Source organism: Bombina bombina, chromosome 1 (assembly GCF_027579735.1).
Source record: "Bombina bombina isolate aBomBom1 chromosome 1, aBomBom1.pri, whole genome shotgun sequence".
Classification (NCBI taxonomy): domain Eukaryota; kingdom Metazoa; phylum Chordata; class Amphibia; order Anura; family Bombinatoridae; genus Bombina; species Bombina bombina.
This window is the reverse complement of record NC_069499.1, coordinates 1,217,147,922-1,217,167,101: the sequence shown is the minus strand read 5'-3', so window position 1 is coordinate 1,217,167,101 and position 19,180 is coordinate 1,217,147,922. Positions and strand designations below refer to the sequence as shown.

Here is a 19,180-nt window from a genome sequence, read left to right as displayed (position 1 = left end):
CCCTACTAGATCCGGTCCCGGATCGGGGCAAGAATAATTTAACCCTATAATTCTTATTTGTCAAATCCCATTTACCCTCATCTCTCCTTTTTTTTTTGTTAGAATCAGGCCTGTGTTTAGGTGACTTGCTACTCCATGGAGTCTTAATCTTGTTCTTAAGGTTCTGCAACAGGCTCCATTTGAGCCTATCCATTCTGTTGATATCAAGTTATTGTCCTGGAAGGTTTTGTTTCTGCTGGCAATTTCCTCTGCCCATAGAGTTTTGGAGCTTTCGGCTCTACAGTGTGATTCTGCTTATCTTATTTTTGATGCAGATAAGGCGGTTCTCCTTACTAAATTAGGATTTCTACTTAAGGTGGTCACGGAACTCAATATTAACCAAGAAATTGTTGTTGTCTTTTCTGGTAAACGGTCAGAAGGCCACTTCTTCTACTCTCTCCTTCTGGTTGAGAAGTGTTATTTGATTGACTTTTGAGACAGCTGGACAGCAGCCTCCAGAGAACATTACGGCTCACTCCACTAGGGCTGTTGCTTCCTGTTGGGTCTTTAAAAATTATGCTTCTATGGAACAGATTTGCAAGGTGGCCACTTGGTATTATTGCATACTTTTTCAAAATGTTGATGTTTTTGCCTCAGCTGAGGCTTCTTTTGGGAGGAAAGTTCTTTATGCGGTAGTGCCTTCTGTTTAGGTTCGCCGGTCTTGTGTATCCCTCCCTTCCATTTTGTGATAAGTTCTTTTCTTTCCGAGGGGAACTTCCGGGAGGCGGCCATGATAGGTCGCACATTACCACTCTGCTCCAGCCTTTTCATCATTTTTGTTTAAGATAATATCCCAGACGGCTCATCTATTTGTCACATAGCCTGATTTCTGAAGCACTAAAGATCCCGCATTAGATGAGCCTAATAACTCTGAGATGATCGTGACTTTGAGCACCCGAGGCGCACTTGGGCCTTGTTGTTAGGCAGCACATAGTGCTGAATTGAAAGCACCAGGAGAGTGCTAGCGCAACTTATTTTGAGTTTATTTGTTAATCTTACCCCTGCCTGGCGCTTTCTTCTACCCATCTGCTATGGAGATCCCTTTGTACTTTTTGGAAGAGCTACGATGCCTACTTGTTGATCATCATGTCGCCTTGGAGGATACACTGGACACAATACTTTATAGTGACAAGCGTCACCCAGAACAGCAGCACATCCTAACTGAGCCTAGCCTGCCCGAGGGAGGGGGAAGATGGTGCTATGGGGCCCCGGCGCCTGCTTTCAATCTCCGGACAAGCTGTAAGAGGAGGGGAGCCTGGTCACATGGAACAGCTGCTGTGCCCTGAAGGAGTGATGATGAAAACCTCAACAATTGCTACAGAGAGTTCGGCCTGTTTGTCCCTGCCCCACAATGCAACGGATGAACTATGTAGCTCCGACATGTTAACAAGCTGAAAGAGGACTGAATATATCCCACGGAAGTCTTTGTACATAAAGCAAGATTGCATCAGTTGAAACTTTGTTGTGTGTGCCATTCACCCTCTGGTTATACCGCAGCTGCATATATCCCTCTGGGGTAACGTGCACTCCTCGCCAGCAGCTAATTTTTGCCTTCACGACATCTCTTACCTACACGACATCCCACAGCTCTCCCAGTGGGACCCAGGAGGACCAATGGTTTATCATAATCAGAAGGCAGCCCATCTACTAGATTAATATCACTGAGTGCTGCATATGTTGTTTACCACTACAGTTGGTCATTGATGGCTTGAACATAGAAAATATATAAAGATTACCCAGCTTTACTTGGCGCTGGGCAGGAGATAAGTATTTGGTCCTTAGATCTCTTAGGTGTGATTCTCAACTATACATATATAGATAACTAGGTTCCTCTTGCTATGTTCCCCTAGAGGTAGATTGGATGTATCCCTGTTGCTTTATGTGGACTCTTAACTTGTAGATCCTATGTCCTAGTGTATTGTTCTTTTTCCTCTTTAATGCATAGACTGTGCTTGTTACACAGGCTGGTCCTGTATCAATGCCATCATCCAGAAATGTATTATCACTATATATGTAATCTTCTTAAGAGATAAGACAGCTTCAATGTATTCAATTCAATGTATACTTTTAAATTCAGATTGCATTAGTATTTGATTTTTTTTCTGCTGCTCTATATACAAGTGAGAGAGATATAGCTCCAAAACTGCTAAACTTTTTAGTTAACACTATGCTCCATAGTTATTACGTATCTTTTACAGTATTTTGTGTATTAAAGATAATATTACTCACTCACCTAAAACAGCTCATCCCACGTCTCAACACTCCAATTGCTCTAGTATAAGCTACCTACTTATTACTGCCTATTTAGCGTTGTGGTTTGCCACTCCCCAGCTAAGTTACAAATATCTGACCTAATGTATTCAGTTTCATCTACAACTTTATATAGGGACAGTGTATGTAGTGTCTTAGTTGTACCCTTGAGGTAGACACATTGGATAACCTACCCTCTATTTGCTACTATTTTTTTTTATATATTATCTAAGGGATTCTCCAAGTCAATGATAAGAGCATCTATGGCATGACTTATAATATTGTTATTAATGTTTTGTTTACAGGGAAAATTGGCAGGGGTTGTCCCATAACTATGTATAATGTTATAGTATTAAAAAGTAAAAAAGAGGTTTTTCACTCGGGGTCCATGAGTGGCCCTCTTACATTAATGTTTACCTACTTTATATTTTGTTTATTGCAACCCTATGTGGTCCAAACGTGGCCACTTAAATCATATAGTGGGTGTATAGTTTGAATGGCACTTACTGCTTATTTTGAATGTGTAATTTGTCACTCAATTATATTGTTTATTTATTTGATCTGTGCTTACAGCCTATCCTGTAATAATCTGTTGTTCTTTATATTGTGTATTGACAATTACCAATTGTTTGCCATGAAGAAAAAATAAATAATATAATATAAAAAATAATAATAAAAAAATTTAAAAAAAGATTACAGGTGCAGAGCCGGGCGCATCCGAGATGGACGTGTAATTCCGAGCTCCGCTGATGTTACAGCACAAATAACTACAATTGGGGGGTTTGTGCCCAAAAATATCCCTGCAAACTGGTGCAACCTATAGCCTAAGCCCATCACACCTGCACCGGAGCTCTATCGGCATCTTTGAAGACATCTCTGACCGCGACCACAGCAGCTGGAAACTCCCGGTGCGGTCTGCCAGCCCACGCTACCCTTCAGTGCACTGTGCAGGAAACAAACCGCAGCATCGAGTGGAAGGTACCAGGGTCAGTGGATCTCTGGATAAATCGGCTGGTCCTGCACAGTGGTGAGTGTGGCCGAAGGGCCTTTTTACCTCCTATATACACGGCGCAGGCCTAAGCAAATACCGGGAGGGTCACAATAAGGAGACAGGTGAAAACGGCTACAGGCTACTTACCCCTTGTTTGCCGTAAGATAAGAGACAATCCAAGTAAAGATTAATAAGAAAAGGCATTGAGGGCTATTCGCAATAGCTCACCACATAGAAATTTACATAGTCACATGGGCCTGGTTTATTAGAACCTCACTGACACAGCACGAAAAGTCCAGAGAAAGGGAATCTGCTACAGTATTATTGCCATAGGAAACTTTTCCAGTCTCAGACATTATATACTGAGCTCCAGAAGGGCATAACTTTTAGTGAGAATATTAAAGTGTATAATCAGCATATATCATGGCTTCCAAACAGAAGTCCAAGCAAGATAAAACAAGCAAATCCCTACCAAGTAAAAACAACTCAGTTACATCCTACTTTGGGACTGTGGAGCAGGGTAGCTTTACTGATAATGTGGCAGGAGGGGTTGACCTTATGCAAACCGAGACATCCTTGGAAATAACACAGACTGCACAAGAATTAGTGCAAATCCCAGCAGATGTACTCTCTTCCCTGCCATCTAAACAGGATATCGCAGACATAGTCCGGGGGTGCATGAGAGAAGAGTTGGCAGACTTAAAACAAGATTTTCACGCTCTAGGATTCAGGGTAGAGGCATTGGAAGATGGAAACGACACTATGAGAGAGGAATTTGACCAACTGCAGCTGAAATATGACCGTCAACAACATTCTATAGATCTGTTGTATGACAAGGTGGATGATTTGGAGAATAGGAGTCGCAGGAAAAACCTGCGTATTCGTGGTATCCCTGAGTCTGTGTTGCCAATAGATTTGCCTACCTACCTGCCTGCCCTGTTTAACCATCTGAGAGGGACTAATTCTAACGAAGCTATACTTTGGGACAGAGCTCACAGAGCACTGCGCCCGAAACCAGCGGATTCTGCTCCTCCAAGGGACATTATCATTAAATTCAAGAATTTTCGTGAAAAAGAAGAAATACTTGGCCTCTCGAGGAAGAATAAGCCGATTAGATTTAGGGGCAATGTGTTACAGTTTTTTGCGGATCTGTCCCAGAGAACACTTCAACAAAGGAGAGAATTTAGTCCTCTAACGCAGCTCCTCAGGCTAAAAAGGATCCCCTATAGATGGGGTTTCCCAACTCAACTCATGGTCATCCATGAAGATAGGAGGCATATATGTAGAGACATCTCAGAAATAGGCGCCTTCTGTAAGATCCTAAATATAGAGCCTCCTCAAGTACTGCAGGACGAAAGGGACTCATCACCCTCACAGGATACGGCCCTATCCACTAACACTCTGCAGAAATGGCATCAAGTGGGTAATCTACAGAAAAGACCTCCTTCACCCCAGCATTCCCAGACCCCTAAGACCCCTAAGACCCAAAGGACAATACAACCTAGGTCTCCGAGGTTGAAAACTGGACGCTGATTCCCAGAACTGCCATTGATTTCCCCCAAATATGCCTTGGAATATGTATGGTAATAGTTCATTAATAGTTTTAAAGATAAGTGCTTGTGAACTGTGTTGCTATTTTCTTTAGCATGTTTATGTTTATCATTTTCTGCTTTCTGATGTCTGGGATATTTGGTTTCACCATGTTGCACCACTATTAATATAAGTAAAATTTGCGCATAGGCCCCCTATCATCACCATTATCATCTACATTTAAATGTGTATAAATGTGCTGTCGTCATATACCCTCCTATTTTTCTTTTCAGGATAGTGGAAATGTGGGCAGGGGCAGCCTTTAGGGTTGTGCCTGCTCTCAGCCCCACTACAGATCTCGTTGGTCTGGTCCTGAGGTGTTTGATTGTTTTTCTTGTAATACAGTTTATTGTTATGTTATGCTGCATTCATGACTATGTACTCATTCCTCATAAACCAACTCTACATATACCTTGTTATTTGCACATCTATTATGGATTCGAAGGCTCGTAGATTAACACTGATCACACAAAATGTTAAGGGGTTCAACTCTCCCAATAAACGTTATAAAGCATTGTCAGACATGGCCAAGAGGGGGGCGGACATCCTTTTTTTACAGGAAAGTCACTTTAAAAAAACATAAGGAACCAGCATACCTTGGGTCACAATATACTCAACACTACCACAGCTCAGCCGATGTCAAAAAAAGGGGAGTTAGTATTCTTCTACACAAAAAAATACCATTCACGCTCCAAAAACTTGACAGAGACATAGACGGTAGATATGTAGGAATTGCGGGGCTATTGTATGGCATACAAGTAACTTTTTTAAATGTATATGCCCCAAACTCCAGACATATCCCTTTCTTTAAATCACTCTTTTTCGTAAATATCTGGACCTAGCACAGGGGATAGTCTTCTTGGGAGGTGACTTTAACTTCCCGTTAGAACCGAATCTAGACACTTCTAATGCAAAACCGATGTCATCTAAAAAAACTGCTAACTTCCTTTGGAAGGCTTTCAAAGACAATAATCTGTACGATGTATGGAGATTTGTATACCCTGATAAAAAGGACTATACTTTTTTTTCCCCTCCAAACCTTTCCTATAGCAGAATAGACTATATTGTGACCAACCAGGAAGGTCTTTCACTAGTTCTCACCTCTAAAATAACACCATGCTCTTGGTCAGACCACTCTACAGTGGAAGTGAATATTAAATGGCCTGGCACTCGACAAACCCCTTATATTTGGAAATTAGATGACTCCCTCCTAAGTAACCCCCTAAATTTAGAAAAGATAACTAAATCCTTGACTGAGTATTTTGAGAAAAACATGCATTCTGTAGATAGCCCATCTACCCTGTGGGAGGCTCACAAATGTACATTCCGGGGAGAATTTATTGAACTGAAGTCCCGTGTTAGAAAAATAGCTAAACAACTATACAATTCACTTACCGCTAAATTGACCCAAGCTGAATATGCCCATAAAAAAGATCCCACCAATAACCAAATTTTAACAGACATAAAAAACATCCGCAATCAGCTCAATGACTTCTTGTCAATTGAACAACAAAAAACCCATTTGCGAATTAAACAATTATTTTTCTATGAAGGGAATAGAGCAGGCAAATTTTTAGCCAGAACACTCAAGCGGAAAAGACTAAAGGCATATATACATCATCTTAAGCTATCAGACAATACAAAGGTTCAGACAACCCCTAAGATTTTGCAACAATTCCATAATTATTACCATGCTTTATATAATATTAACAGATGCACAGAGATAGATAGGGAGGAAAGTGACATACGGAAATACTTAGATTCCTGTAATCTCCCACAGCTTACTGAAGACCAAATTGAGAATTTGAAGTCACAAATAACGCCTTCGGAGCCTCAGCTATTAAAAATCTGAATGCAGGTAAATGCCCTGGCCCTGATGGGTTGATGACCAGATATTATCAAACCTTTCAATCAATCTTACTCCCCCATTTGTTAAATACCTTTAATCATGCAGAACACACTGGATCCTTCCCTAAGTCCATGTTAGAGGCCCACATAACAGTTCTTCCTAAACCAGGAAAATCCCCTGACTGTGCATCTCACTTTAGACCCATCTCACTACTGAATGTGGATGCAAAAATTGATGCCAAAATCTTAGCACACTGTTTGAACAAAGTCCTCCCATCACTGATAGATATCAATCAGGCCGGGTTCACTCCAGGCCGAGAGGCCCGAGGTAACACTACTAAAATAATTACCCTGATAGACTATGCATCCACACATCAACTCCCCTCTATATTTGCATCTATGGATGCAGAAAAAGCCTTCGATAGGCTACACTGGGCTTTCCTTCGGCTAACACTAGACAAGTTTGGATTCCCAGACACATACATTACTAAGATATTTGCCCTCTATAGTCACCCTAGCGCCAAAGTTGTACTAAACAACGCTCTCTCCTCTTCATTCCTGATAAGTAACGGTACAAGGCAAGGGTGCCCACTTTCGCCGCTACTATTTGTACTGGCTATGGAGTTTTTGGCTACGAGAATCAGACAAAATACAAATATTAAAGGTATCTGCATAGGCTCACAGGAATACAAGGTCACCCTTTATGCTGATGATGTGTTCCTTACATTGTCATCACCATGCAGCTCTATTCAAGCTGTAATGGAAGAACTCACTCAATATGGATTATATTCCAATTTCAAAGTGAACGTCAACAAATCAGAATTTCTAAGTATTGGCCTTTCTCAAATTGATACTCAAACCATAGTGCTTGCCCATAAATTTAAATATCAAAAAATATCTACAAAATATTTAGGGATTAATCTAACTAGTAAACCACACCTTTTGGCCACACTCAACTATCAGCCCCTTATCAAAAGTATACAGCAAGAGCTGAACTCCTGGCAAAATAAAACCCTCTCTTGGATAGGAAGGATACATGCAGTTAAAATGTCTATACTACCAAAAATACTTTATACTTTCCAAACACTCCCTATATACATTCCAGACTCACAAATAAATATATTACAAAAGATCATCAACTCGTTTATCTGGAATAATAAATGACAGAGGATAGCTAAAACTACGATGTATCGCTCAAAAGAAAATGGTGGGCTGGGAGTACCCTGCCTGCAGTTTTACAGATGGGCGGTGTTTCTTACCCGAATAGCCGACTGGAGCAAAAATTTACAAAGTAAAGAATGGGTTTCTCTGGAACATGCTCTAGCAGGGGTAACACAGCTAGGAAGCTATTGTTGGCTCACCCCTCAGAATAGACGACTCGCCCAGGGCACTTCCAAGTTAACACTAGAGACATATAAACTATGGGATAAACACTTTACGAAAATACCACTTATATCCTCCCCTACATCACCACTCACCCCTTTACTACACAATCCAAGTCTACCTTTTCGGGCTCCTTGCTCCCCAACAGTAGTCACAACATTATGCAAGTCCACACTGTGTTACCACGTACTACAAAATAGGACAGTGAAACCAAGATCAGACCTTCAAGAATATCAAGAGGGGATATTTGGCCAGTGGTTTCGCTACCATCAACTCACTCATTTTATCACTAGTCATAAAGAGAAGGAAAATATCTTAAGGCCCCTTACTGCTTTTGAAAATGTGTTATATGGAATTTACTAAAAAAGGCTTACTTTCCCTGACATACAAATTACTATTGACACACCACTCTAGAAAACCTCCCTCATATACAGCTAGGTGGAAGGAGGACCTGCAGCTCCACTTACCACAAGAGGAATGGTCACAGATATTTCAGAATATGAACAGATACACCTCCTCAGTATTAATACGTGAAATGAATGTTAAACTTCAATGTCGATGGTACTTCACACCTTCTAGGTTGGCTACAATATTTAAGGGCATCTCACCAGTCTGCTGGAGGCAGTGTGAGCATCCGGGTACTTTTGTGCACATATGGTGACAATGTCCCAAGATACACTCCTTCTGGGTAGTAATTATAGAAGAAACCAATAAGATTCTTGGCACTACGATACCTTTAGACCCGGTGATAATATTATTTAATACATTTCCAAAAGTTAGATGTAAACTTAGACTTCAACTACTATACATACTAATCAATAGCGCCAAAAGACTGATACCACAACATTGGAAACAGATAGACCCCCCTACACTTGAGAAATGGAGAACTTTAGTATCCACTACAATATTGCTAGAAAAGTACCATTTTGTGATATCTAAAAAGGTTGGATGATTATTTGTCCATTTCCTTTTTGTGGGAAGAATACAGGTCATTACACAGCCCGCAGTATTACATTTACCCTGATTAAGGCCATGCCTTCTTAGTACAGTCTGGTTTTCGCCCCAGAAAGGTGTGCAATTCGTTGTAGAAAAATTATATGTATAACCGTTTTAAAAGATCATTGATATTATGGACTCGAGGAATGATACTGTGAATCTAATGTTTAGGAAAATGCTTATGAGTACACAAGTTTTGTTTTATGTTATTCTATGTTTCCCTTTATTTCTGCTTCCCTGTTTCCCCTTGTTTTTCTCTTGGACTGTGTATCAGGATCATACTTGCTATGTGAAGCAATTGAAAGATTAATGTAGTATTATCTATGTTGTATCTACTTATCACTCAATAAAAAATGTATTAAAAAAAAAAAAGATTACAAAAAAAATTACCATTTGTGTCTTCTCTTTCCATAATTCCTCAGCTGAATGACTGGAGATTGTGGGTAGTAGGAGGATACCTGAAGCTTTACTGGGGTGTTCTTTGCCTACACCTGGTGGCCAGTAGTTGAATTCCCACTAGTAATTGAATGGATTCGTGGACTCTCCATGCCAGGAAAGAAAAGAATTTATCAGGTAAGTATAAATTATGTTTTTCAGTATTTGGACTCTAGGTTATCAATGATGATTTTCTAGTGTATGCAAAGTCAATGTACCAATTTTCATTTTCTATTCTATATGTACTGTAAATGGAGAACTAAGTTAATAATAAATAAAATTTAATAAAATTGCCCTAGATCAATGCCTTGGGTTGTCTACTTTATAAATATATATAGTTTGAGGGGTACATTTTGAGAATTCCAGCCGTTATGCCATTCCAAATGAGCCCTGCACCCTTTGCCATAACGTGTCTAAAAATCCTCTTGCAGAAGTGTGGTGTGCAGGTGTAATTAGCGGCCTTCTGATCACCAAAAGCAATGGTAAACCCATAAATGTCTGCTAATTCTGAACACGGGATCCTAGAGAAGCTTTTGCAAGCATTTGTCTTATAACTGCACAAGTTATGTGTAAATAATTTCAGTGAGAAACCGAGTTTGTTAAAAAGTTAATAATTTATTTTTATTTTATTGTATTTTACATACATCTGATGGCCAGATGGTGGTATGAAATATACCAAAATGGGCCTAGATCAATACTTTTGGTTGTCTTATTTAACTATATATATATATATATCGTTTTTCGGGTCAATTTTGAGAATTTGGGCAGTTCTGCTATACCAAATGTTACCCCATTGCCTCATTTAGAACATGGTATATGCATAGCTGCTGATATAAACCTTAAAATGATCAAAAACAGTGAACAATATATTGTGTGGTCTTAAAAGAATCAGAGAATGCCAATGAACAAATGTAGATGTTTTATTTTCTACAGTTAGAATGCTACAGGCTTTTGGGGAATGTGATAATTAATATTTTACATATTGTGACAGAGTGCTAGGCTGAGTTGTGGATGAGGTGCATTTAGGACCCAGTGTTTTAAGAAATCACTACCCTGATATGTGGGATAATACAGACAGCCCCAAGGAAAGACCGTGTTTAAAGTAACCTGTTTAAGTTATTGTGTATTATGGGTTTCCTGCTGTGGAATATTCTGAAGAAAAGGGTGGGCTGATTCAGTCACACTGATTGTGGGGTGGGGAATGTACAGGATCCAGTCCAGATTTTACTGGGCTCTTTTTGACTGAGTTAAAGGGACATTGTACACTAGATTTTGTTTGCATGATTGTTTTGTAGATGATCCATTTATACAGCCCATACAGATTTTTTTTTTGTAAAAATTGATAAATTTGCTTATTTTTAAATTACATTGTGCTGATTTTCAGACTCCTAACCAAGCCCCAAAGTTTTAAAAGTAAACTGTTGTCTACCTACTCCAGCTTGCTCCTGTTTGTGTAAATGTTCTTTTTGCTTTGAAGCCCATTTCAATTGGTGTCCCAGCCTAACCTTTTTAACAGTGTGAAACTGTAAGCTTCTAAGTAAGTTTTTAAAAGGTTTTATTACTGAATTTTTAGATCAGTATCTATGCATATTATGATTTATAGTAGTGTATATTACATTCAGTTATATATATATAGGTAAATAAAAAAACTGTCTTCATTTCTGTTCAAACGGAGTCCTAACAAAAATGCAAAAAATGTTATGTCCTTTTTTTTTTTTTTTTTTTTTTTTTTTTTAAGTTTTCAAAAAAGTTTATTGAGAGTAAAACAAGTACATACATTCAAAATGCAAGAAATAAAAATGAGTTACATTGTTGACTCGCTTCACAGTTGAAGTAATACAGGGGTATAGGGGAAGGGAGGGGAGGAGAAATGGGAGAATAAACAATTAAGGTTACAATGGTTACAAGGATAAGCATATTATCTGGGTCAAAAAGCAGTTCTAAGTTACATGAACATAATTTTACATGGACCGATTAATTTTGGACCTCCTGAGTGGTTGGAGTTTTAGTCTGTATGTAAGTTTCCCACATAAAGGTCATTTGGGTATATGTGTCCATAGTTTTGTTTTTCATGTAATGGTATTCTTCTAAGGAAAGGGTGCGATGACACTCTAATTGCCATTGTGCTAGGGAAGGGACTTTATTTGATTTCCAGTTTCTAGCTAGTATGATTTTAAAGCTATTGCTTAAAATATGGAATAGTTTTTTGGAGGGGGTGGGGAGTTTGTTTGGGATCTTATTAAAAAGCCACATACATGGATCGGGGGGGGTGGGTGTACCTAAGATTGAGCTAGATTCCTTAGCAATCAGTGCCCACGCGGGGGATAATTTGTCACATTGCCACCATATGTGGGACATGTGGCACTCAGCTGAACCACATCTCCAGCACTGTGCTGATTTGAGTTTGTAGATCTTTTTGCATCTTTCTGGGGTCAGATACCATCGCTGCAGGATTTTGATATTGAGTTCGATGAATTTACAGGAAATTGAAGTCTTTTTAATATTGTTAAAGATTTGTAGGGCTTCTGTATATGTAATCTCTGTTCCTAATTCGGAATTCCATCTATCTATATAATATGGGAGCGAACCGTGTGGTTGTTGTGACAAGATTGTGTGTGTGATGGACAGTGCGTGCCTGGTCGGAGTACTTTTATGGCAGAGGGATTCTAGGGGTGTTAGTGATCTGGTCATGTTAGAAGTTTGTGGGTGGGTTGTAATGTATGAGTGACATTGTCTGTAGAAGAGCCAGTCTTTGAAGACTAGAAACCCTGTGGATATTAGTTCCTGTCGTGTGGGAGAGTGCTGTTCGTTTCCCATATGGTATATCTGTAAGGACCGGAGGGGGGTACTGGTAAGTCTGTTTGATAGTGGGAGGCCCGGGTGGAACTCAGTATTGTGAGTCAAGGGTGTTAGTGGGGAGAATTTGGTCGAAATATTGGGGTATTCAATTAGCATTTTGTCCCACGCTTTATACGTTTCCAGAGTAATTTGCGAGGGGGATTTTAAGAATCTTCCTCGGTCCTTTGGTGTCCAGCATAATTGGCCTAAGTGTTGGGTTTGTGATAGGTCGTGTTCTAATTGGACCCATAGTTTGTTGTCTAAGTTACTGTGCCAATCTATAATGCGCTGCAAGAATGTAGCTTGTCTGTACCTGTGAAAGTCTGGAACCCCGAGGCCTCCCATAGTTATGGGTAGGAGCATAATTTTTTTGCTGATTCTTGCTCTGTTATTGAACCAAATAAAGTCCAATACATTTGACTGTAATGTATTCATGAAACTCGGTGGGAGTGGGATGGGCAAGGTCTGAAAGAGGTAGAGAATTCTAGGGAGGATGATCATCTTAACAACATTTATTCTTCCCAGCCAGGAGATATGTGTTTTTTTCCAGGATGAGAGATCCGTTATTATTTTGGAGAGGAGGGGTTTGTGATTTATGGCAAATAAGTGGTCCGGGGTTGGAGTTAGGTGAATACCCAAATATCGGAGTGATGTGGGCTGCCATCTGAATGGACATATTGGTTTGATTGTGTCTAAATCTTCCTGGGGGAGATTTATGTTCATGATTTCCGACTTTTTCTTATTAATCAAGAAGTTAGATACGGCTCCGAATTCGTCTAGTAATTGGAGAATATGAGGAATAGTGGTAAGTGGGTTTGTGATACAGAACAGGACGTCATCTGCATAAAGCATTATTTTGTGGTGTGAATTTTGAGTTTGTATGCCTGTGATTAGTGGTTGATTACGAACTTTGTGGGCTAGTGCTTCAATCGCACAGGCAAATAGGAGTGGGGAGAGGGGGCAGCCCTGTCTGGTTCCATTGGTGATGTGAAAGGGGGCAGATAGGGACCCGTTTACTCGTACCCTGGCTGTGGGGGTGGTGTACATGGCAAAAACCCTGCTTGTAAATTCTTGCCCCAGGCCCATTTTTAATAGTACCGCTCTCAGAAACTGCCAACCGACGCGGTCAAAGGCTTTTTCCGCGTCGGTCGATAAGACCAAGAGCGGAATGTTCCTAAGTTTGGCGTGTTCTATCAATTGGGTTGCCCTGATCGTATTATCCTTAGCTTCTCTTGCTGGGACAAAGCCGACTTGATCTTTGCCAATTAATTGTGGAAGGACGGTGTTTAGTCGGGTGGCTAAAATCTTGGCATAAATTTTTAAATCTGTATTTAGTAGGGAAATTGGTCTGTAGTTTTCTACACGCTCGGGGTCTTTCCCAGGTTTCGGTATTATGGAAATAATAGCCTCCAGGTTCTGTGTGGGGAAAGGGTTGTCTGACGTAATTGAGTTAAAGAGGGTCAGTAGGTGTGGAGATAGGATGTCTGTGTATTTCTTGTAATAATAGTTTGTGTAACCGTCTGGGCCTGGGGCTTTATCAGTGGGAAGGTCTGTTATGGTCTTTCGGATTTCCAGTAATGTAAAGGGCTGTTGGAGAAGAGTTAGTTGCTCTTTCGCTACCTCGGGGAAGTTTATATCTGATAAAAAGCATTCAATACGTGATGCAATGTCAGTCGGGGTGTGAGTGTGTTGGTTTGGGGATGTTGCAGTAAGGTTGTATAGGTGGTCGTAGTAAGATCGGAATGATTCTGCTATGTTGGAGGTATCATGATGTGTTTTATCAGTGGTTTTGATCTTAAGAATATATGTGCGGTTGGATGTGCGTTTCAGTTTGCGGGCAAAAAGTCTGCTACATTTATTATCCCCTTCATAGAATGATTGTTTTAATTTAAAGGCTAGTCTTTTACATTCCTTGTCTAGTAGATTTGTTGTGATTTGTTTACTTTCCTGTAAGGCTTTAGCTATTTGTGTGTCGGTAGGCTTTTTTTTGAGCTGTATCTCCAGCTCATTCATCTTGTACAGGGAGTCCTGTAACAGGAGTCTCTGTTGTTTTCTATGGTGAGATTGCATACTCATTAATTCCCCTCGTATAGTCCCTTTGTGTGCTTCCCATATGTTATGAAAGTTTGGCACTGAGCCAAGATTAATATCAAAGAATTCTTGTATAGCTTTCTGTAACTTATCCGTGTATTGTGGGAGGTCTAAAAGTTCTTCATTGAGTTTCCAAGTATAGGTGGAGGGAGAAGCTGAGGGCCAATGAATGATGCATGATACTATGGAATGGTCTGACCAGGATGTTGATAGGATCGAGGATTGTGTGGCATATGATAGGGAGGTGACGTCGGTTAGGATGTAATCTATGCGGGTGTAGCGTGAGTGTGGGTGCGAGAAAAAGGTAAAGTCTTCTACATCTGGGTGGTGTATCCTCCACACATCATGGACGGCTAGGTCCCTCAGTTTTTGTCTTATAGAGGCTATGGTTCTGTGTGGTGTAGATGAGGTGTGGTTGGAGTTATCCTTAAAGGGATCTAGAGTGATGTTAAGATCGCCCCCTAAGATTAGCATACCTTTAGTGACTTCTAAAATTTTATTTGTCAGGGAAGATATAAATTTGTCTTGGGCGGTATTGGGGGTGTATGCGCTTACTAAGGTTGTTGTTGTGTTATAAAGTTTGCCCACTAAAATTAAGTATCTGCCTTCTGCGTCTTTATGGGAATCTAGCAGCTGGAAGGGTATCCCCTTCCTAATTAAAATTCCCACACCGTTAGTTTTGGAGGTGTTAGAAGAATAATATGAGGGGCCATGCTTATATAGAAAGGTTTTGGGTTCGTGGCCCTTTAAGAAATGGGACTCTTGTATAAATATTATATCGCCTCCTTTACTTTTGAGGTCTCGAATAACTATATTCCTTTTGTGAGGGTTGTTTAGGCCCTTTGCATTAATGGACAGGAAAGTTAACGGTCTACTGACTTTTACATTGTGAGTCATTATGTGTTACTATATGGCATATATGAAAACATAATTTGGGTCTTGTTTGGGGTCTATCTGGTTCATATGTGTGTTCTGATGGGGAAAAAAGTGAGGTTGAGTATTGTCTGGATCTGTGTAAATTCCTTGTGTGAGTATACCAAAATAAGCAGTTAAGTACTTGTAGTAACCTTTGGGGGATAAGGTGGTTGGTCAAGGGGGAGGGATGGTAAAGAACCATAATGGTGACTGAAATTGCTTTCATTTCAGTCGGAGGTTTTACAACAGAGAGGACTTAGTTGTTTTAATAAAACAAAATAACAGTGCAAACATATAAGTTAAGAGTTGCATACTTAAACCTTCAAAGAGAAAATTTAAATGGTAAATTGACCTGTACAGGTCAGAATACGGGTGGTTAATTCTTCACCACAGTCAAAACTATGAATTGTAGATTAAGCTATGTAAGAACATTGTAAATGTAAATAAGTACAAAAGTAACAAGGAATGCATAATTAACTTTAGCAAAACAAAACAGATTAAACATGACAACAATAGTTCGTCTAGATCGTAGATGTAATCTCACCCACTGTAGAAATCAAGATAAAATGACAGTTCTGTCAGTCTCCAGTAGTAGCTGGAGAGGTGTAGGAGTGTTCTTTCCGTTTCTTGTTAAGAGACTGGACTTTAGTCCAGGATGTCTTCTGCAGAGTGGTAAGATGTGAGCGCAGAGTGGGGGGTTGAAAGTCGTCGGAGGAAGATGTCGGTCCCGGGGGTTTCAGGGGGATTCCCAATCCTTTAGAGAGTTTATCCAGGTCCTGAATACCTTTGTAGATGAGTATCGTCCCTTCATGTGGGACTATTAGGCTGAATGGGAACCCCCAGCGATACTTGATATTTCTATCTTGTAGAACAGAGGTGATGAAGCGAGCTTCTTTTCGTTTTTGAATAGTACTTGGGCATAGATCTGGATATATTTGTAAATCATGATCCAAGTAAGAAATCGTGTGGGAGGACCTTGCTTTTTGCCAAATAGTTTCTCTGTCGTTGAATTTAAGAAATTTGAGAATGACGTCTCTGGGAGGTGCATTGGGGGGGGGTGGGGGTCGAAGGGATCTGTGGGCTCTTTCAATTTCCCATGGTGGGGCTTGTTGGTCGCCTACAATCTGACGAAAGAGGCTTTGTAGATATTCCATCAGATCAGCAGCTTTTATAGCTTCTGGGATCCCCCTAATACGGAGGTTGCTTCTCCGCCCCCTATTTTCTAAGTCCTCTATTTTCTCTTGCATGGTCTCGATTTGATCTTCTTGTGCATTTACTTGACTGTGTAATAAACTAATTACTTCAGATGTTGTGTCCTGTGTTTCTTCTATGTCTACTATTCTTTCGCTCATTTCTGTCATGTTTTTTCGCAAAGATGTTAGCTCTTTTGTTATAAGAGTTTTAAGTGAGTCAAAATCTTCCTTTGATGGGAGTTTGGCAATGTCCTGTTTTAGTTGTATCAGATAATCTGCTGCAGGAGTGGGGTCAGTGGGAGCATTGTTATCCGAGGAGTCTGTGTCTTGCACCTCTGGTGAGTTAGCGTGAAAAAAGGAGCTGACCAGAGTATTAGCTTGGGTCTGGCTTTTAAGGTTTTTGTCCCCTTTATTTTTATGCTTGGTCGTCATTTTTGTTTGTATTCTTATGATGGTGCAATGCTTAGTTAGGAAGAAAAAAAAAAAAAAAAAAAAACGTAATGTGGGCCCTGGAGGCTCAAAACTTCCTGTGTAGTGGCTCTCGGTTCTTCAGGCGTGGCAAATGTGAAGCTGTGGTAATGAAGATTAAATGCGGAGCGCTTTGTTAGTTCACATGCATTCCTGAGTAGTTTCTTATCATGTATTTAATAGTTCTTTGCTGTCCCCATATTCTCAAAAGTGGCGTAGGTATGAGTGTATATCTACAGTGTGCATCTTGGTCCGCTTCAGTGCGACTATGTTTTTTGATGATTAGGTACTTTTTCCTTCTAGCGTGCTTTCTTACTGAACTCCTACATATTCACAATGTGTTTGTTAGTTAACTCACATGCTGCTGTTGTTGTTCGTTGCCGCGGGAGTACCAAGATGGCGGCGGCACTGTGCGGAGCGGAGTTTTCACTGCGGTTGTTCAGGAGAGCCCGAACGCTCCCAATAGCCTCATTAGTATCTTTGTGGTCTCTGAGTGTTTAGTCGCCTGTTTTTCGTAGTGAAGGGTGAATAGCACCTGTTTGAACCGAAGTTTGTCCTTCTATTGTACCGGAGCTGTGTGACTACGCAGCCATTTGCCTGCCCGGCCAAGCCCCGCCTCCAATGTTATGTCCTTTTATTAGCAAAAGACAGTGGAATCTAAATATGGGCCAACAATTAGATATAAAAAGTTATTTTAGTTTTTACAACTTAGTGTGTAGTGTTTCTTTAATATACCGCATTTATCTCCTCTCCACAGTGTTAAGCGTTTTGAGGATCTTATTGCACCATACCTGCTGAATGATGGCTTAAAGGATGAGATGGTGGTAAATGAGATGAGACGTGATTGTCCCTGGAAGATATCTGATGAAGAACTCAAAAAGAACAGAGCCAAGGTGTGTATTTGAAATATATGTAAACCTGTTTAGTCAACATCATAATCATAAACAGAAAATATATGCCTGGATTAAAAGTAGAATGTAAAATTGGTAGCTCTATGGTGCGCTAACATCGCTAGTGAGTAATGAATAGCGCTTCCATTTTTACATCAATATTACAATAAATATATATATATATGTGTGTGTGTGTGTGTGTGTGTGTGCGCAACATATTTACTGTCACACACATTAGATATTTCAACTAGGCACCATGTTTGGTGCTTTAGCCAGTAGTAACACCTAGCAACACCCCAGCATGCAGTGCTAGAAGCCTCTGAGCAACCCTCGTGTATGATGAGTCCCTTGTCCCTATATAAGCAACCTAACTGTATTGATATTGCCTATTTCCATTTCTTCAGTCCCTGAGACAAATCCGACTAAATGAGGTGCTGCTGGATTACTCGCGGGATGCCGCTCTGGTTGTCATGTGAGTTACAAAATGCTGTCCTTGCTTTATTCGTTCTATATTTGTTTTCATTGAGACTCTATGAGTTACAGCAATTAAACAAAAATATAATTTTTTTTGTATCCGTTTTCAAATAATCTTGCTTGATTTTAATTGAAGATGTATTTTAGTTGGAAATGTTGTAATTCTAAACAAACTGAATCAAAAAGGCTGTCTACTTTTCTGATTATATATTTTTTATTTCTTAAAAAACAGCCCATGCTTTTTCTGTTTTGTTTTTTAAAAACCCTAAGATAGGTCATACTGCTGCTTTGTAAATGTAACCTAATTTTTGCAGAACAATGCCTATAGCAAGAAAAGGGAAGTGCCCCAGCGCACTGTACATGGCCTGGCTAGAAACTTTGTCACAAGATTTGCGTCCTCCTGTCTTACTGACCAGAGGGAACCAGCGGAATGTACTGACTATGTACTGCCAGTAGTTGGAGCTGCGTCCCAAGAAGATGAGTTACTAACTGGAAATAAAAACTCAAAATATCACGAAGTATTTTTGATTACAAACACTTACTGCTTTAGTGTAACCTCTGTGTTTTCCTAAAAACTCATATATAGGTAATTAAGAATCAACAGGACAGTCTAGAATATCTGTGTATTTCTGCTGTTTCTGAGTTTCGTTTCATCCTCTTTGTTTCTCTTTCTAAGATAACTATTTCTCTTGTAAACATTGTGTAATGTACAGGCATATTTAAACAAAATTTATCTTTTTTTATTAAAATATTTAATCTTTTCAATATAAACCTTAATC

At 39.8% G+C, this 19,180-nt stretch overlaps 1 protein-coding gene across 1 annotated transcript in view; it reads left to right on the top strand.

The window, feature by feature from the left end:
• Positions 1-18,910, top strand: part of SLC12A3 (solute carrier family 12 member 3) — a 311,203-nt gene extending 292,293 nt beyond the window's left edge. Inside the window, exons 24-26 of the mRNA XM_053700267.1 lie at positions 17,795-17,930; positions 18,332-18,399; positions 18,716-18,910. Coding sequence (XP_053556242.1) covers positions 17,795-17,930; positions 18,332-18,399; positions 18,716-18,857 — 346 coding nt within the window. The 3' untranslated portion in view covers positions 18,858-18,910. The remainder of the gene's footprint in view (positions 1-17,794; positions 17,931-18,331; positions 18,400-18,715) is intronic.
• Positions 18,911-19,180: the final 270 nt, after the last annotated feature.